The sequence below is a fragment of the Odontomachus brunneus genome, unplaced genomic scaffold, assembly GCF_010583005.1.
Source record: "Odontomachus brunneus isolate Ranch 3 - 2012 unplaced genomic scaffold, Obru_v1 Obru_scaffold_220, whole genome shotgun sequence".
In the NCBI taxonomy this organism is placed as follows: domain Eukaryota; kingdom Metazoa; phylum Arthropoda; class Insecta; order Hymenoptera; family Formicidae; genus Odontomachus; species Odontomachus brunneus.
Window position 1 is genome coordinate 300938 of NW_022639670.1, and position 1990 is coordinate 302927.

The 1990-nt window shown below is 31.6% G+C and overlaps 1 protein-coding gene across 1 annotated transcript in view; it reads left to right on the forward strand.

The window, feature by feature from the left end:
• The first annotated feature begins 829 nt into the window (after positions 1–829).
• The window catches only part of LOC116852373, a 1368-nt gene continuing 207 nt past the window's right edge, over positions 830–1990 (forward strand). Inside the window, exons 1-3 of the mRNA XM_032832654.1 lie at positions 830–1206; positions 1275–1437; positions 1508–1984. Coding sequence (XP_032688545.1) covers positions 1026–1206; positions 1275–1437; positions 1508–1984 — 821 coding nt within the window. The 5' untranslated portion in view covers positions 830–1025. The remainder of the gene's footprint in view (positions 1207–1274; positions 1438–1507; positions 1985–1990) is intronic.

Here is a 1990-nt window from a genome sequence, read left to right on the forward strand (position 1 = left end):
TATATATATAATATTTATATAATATTTTAAAAAAGTAATTAAAAATAAATATTTTTAAATATTTATATAATAACTTACTAATATTGTATGCTGTATGCTGTCTGGGTTAGTACTTTAAATCTTAACAGTACTTTGCATAAGTATTTCATCACTTAGCATAGTATTATATATTAGTATTTAAATATTGACAATGTTCTGCGTAAGTATTTTATCACTGGACGAAGTATTACATATCAATATTTAAGTATTGAAATCAATCATAAGGTAGGATTTGTAACATTAAATATTGAAATACTTGAGTACTAAAAGCTGTATTTGAATCACAGAATATTACTAAATACTGTACTTTTAATACTGAAAATAAGTAATTAATCAATGATTCTTAGTATGATATTTCTATAAGGGATATGTAATATTTTTATTTTACTTTCGAGTTTTTTCAATTTAAGTTTTATTAATGTTCTATAAATTGTTTTTATTTTGGGTATCGCCTTTTTAAAAACGCAGAAACATAAATATATTACATTTTCCAATCATTTGTGTATCAATCTACATGTCACTCCTTTACGAAAAAACTATAGGAAAATCACATATACTTTACACAATCCAATAAAGAGTTAAAAAAATAAAAAATTCAGTTTTTCTTAGAGTAAAGGGACTAAGTATATAACAAAAGTAATAAATTATTTTCCCTACTTTCACACTTCTCAGTAGGCAACGTTGTTAATAACTAATTTGTAACGGCCTTGCGTTACGTGCGGGATAGTCTTAAGCGTGGTCTACAATGAGAACTTAAGCCATAAAACTTGAGCTTTAAGCCGTAATTTATGACATCATTTCCGTTCGTAAGACTGCCCCGCCCTTACTTTAGCTGTAACCTTAATCCTCAAGCGATTTGGCGAAATTTCATTTCTTACGACTAAAAATTTATGGATTAAGTCGAACGCAATGTGATAATCAATCAGAAGTGAGACGAACAAGTACGCACATGTAAAAATATGGTGCTTTATTGACGGGTTTGCACAATGGATCCGAACGTAGATATTGATTTCAGTGAAGTACCACAGGAAAATATCGATGATGAGATTCTAATTTGTATTGTGAAAGAGAATCCAGTGCTATATGTAAAAACATTAAAAGATTACAAAAATAAGGACCTAAAACGTGATATATGGAAAAGTATTGGGAAAACGCTTGACTGTACAGGTTAAGTATTGCTTTGAATTTGGCAAAATAGAAGTAAAAAGCAAATATTTTAATTTCGGTGACATTAGGTGACCAAGCAGAGGGACGTTGGAATACTCTTCGCAATATATTCACGAAGAAGTTACGAGAAATGAAGATAGGTCAACCTAGTGGTTCTGGGTATAAAAAGATGAAAATGTGGGTCTACTTCAAACAAATGTCTTTCTTGGCACCGCACATTGCACATAGAATGCAAGTATATAATTATTTTTAGAGAATATTTTTGTCGCTTTCATAAATATCAATATTTTTATTTTTGTAGGTCACGCAGCTCTGTGGCAGATTCTCAGCAAGAAAAAACTATGACATCGCAAAGTATTCTGAAGTCCTCTCTATTCACTGAAGAATCTACAGTGAAGACAATGTCGAGTCCATTACCATCAAATAATATATTGAATTCCGAAAATATGCTGACATGCTCTGACGATAACATTAACAATATTTTATCTGATAACACATCAGTTAGTACCTCAGATCAGCAATCTCCTGTTACCGTACAAGATTGTGAGGGCAATGTATTAGAGTGTGTAAATAATAGAATGCAACAGAATAAAGCTGCAGACATTGTTACCGAGGCTGTGAACAACTCAATCCGGAAGAAGAAAGTGGTACCAGCTCCAGATCGATTTGCAGCGAAAAGACAAAAAGGAATGGAAACAATGGAAAATGTACTATCCCAGTCTTCTCATGCCTTAAATGTTGTTGCAACGGCATACATGCATCGTGCTGCTGCTGCTCAGCAACA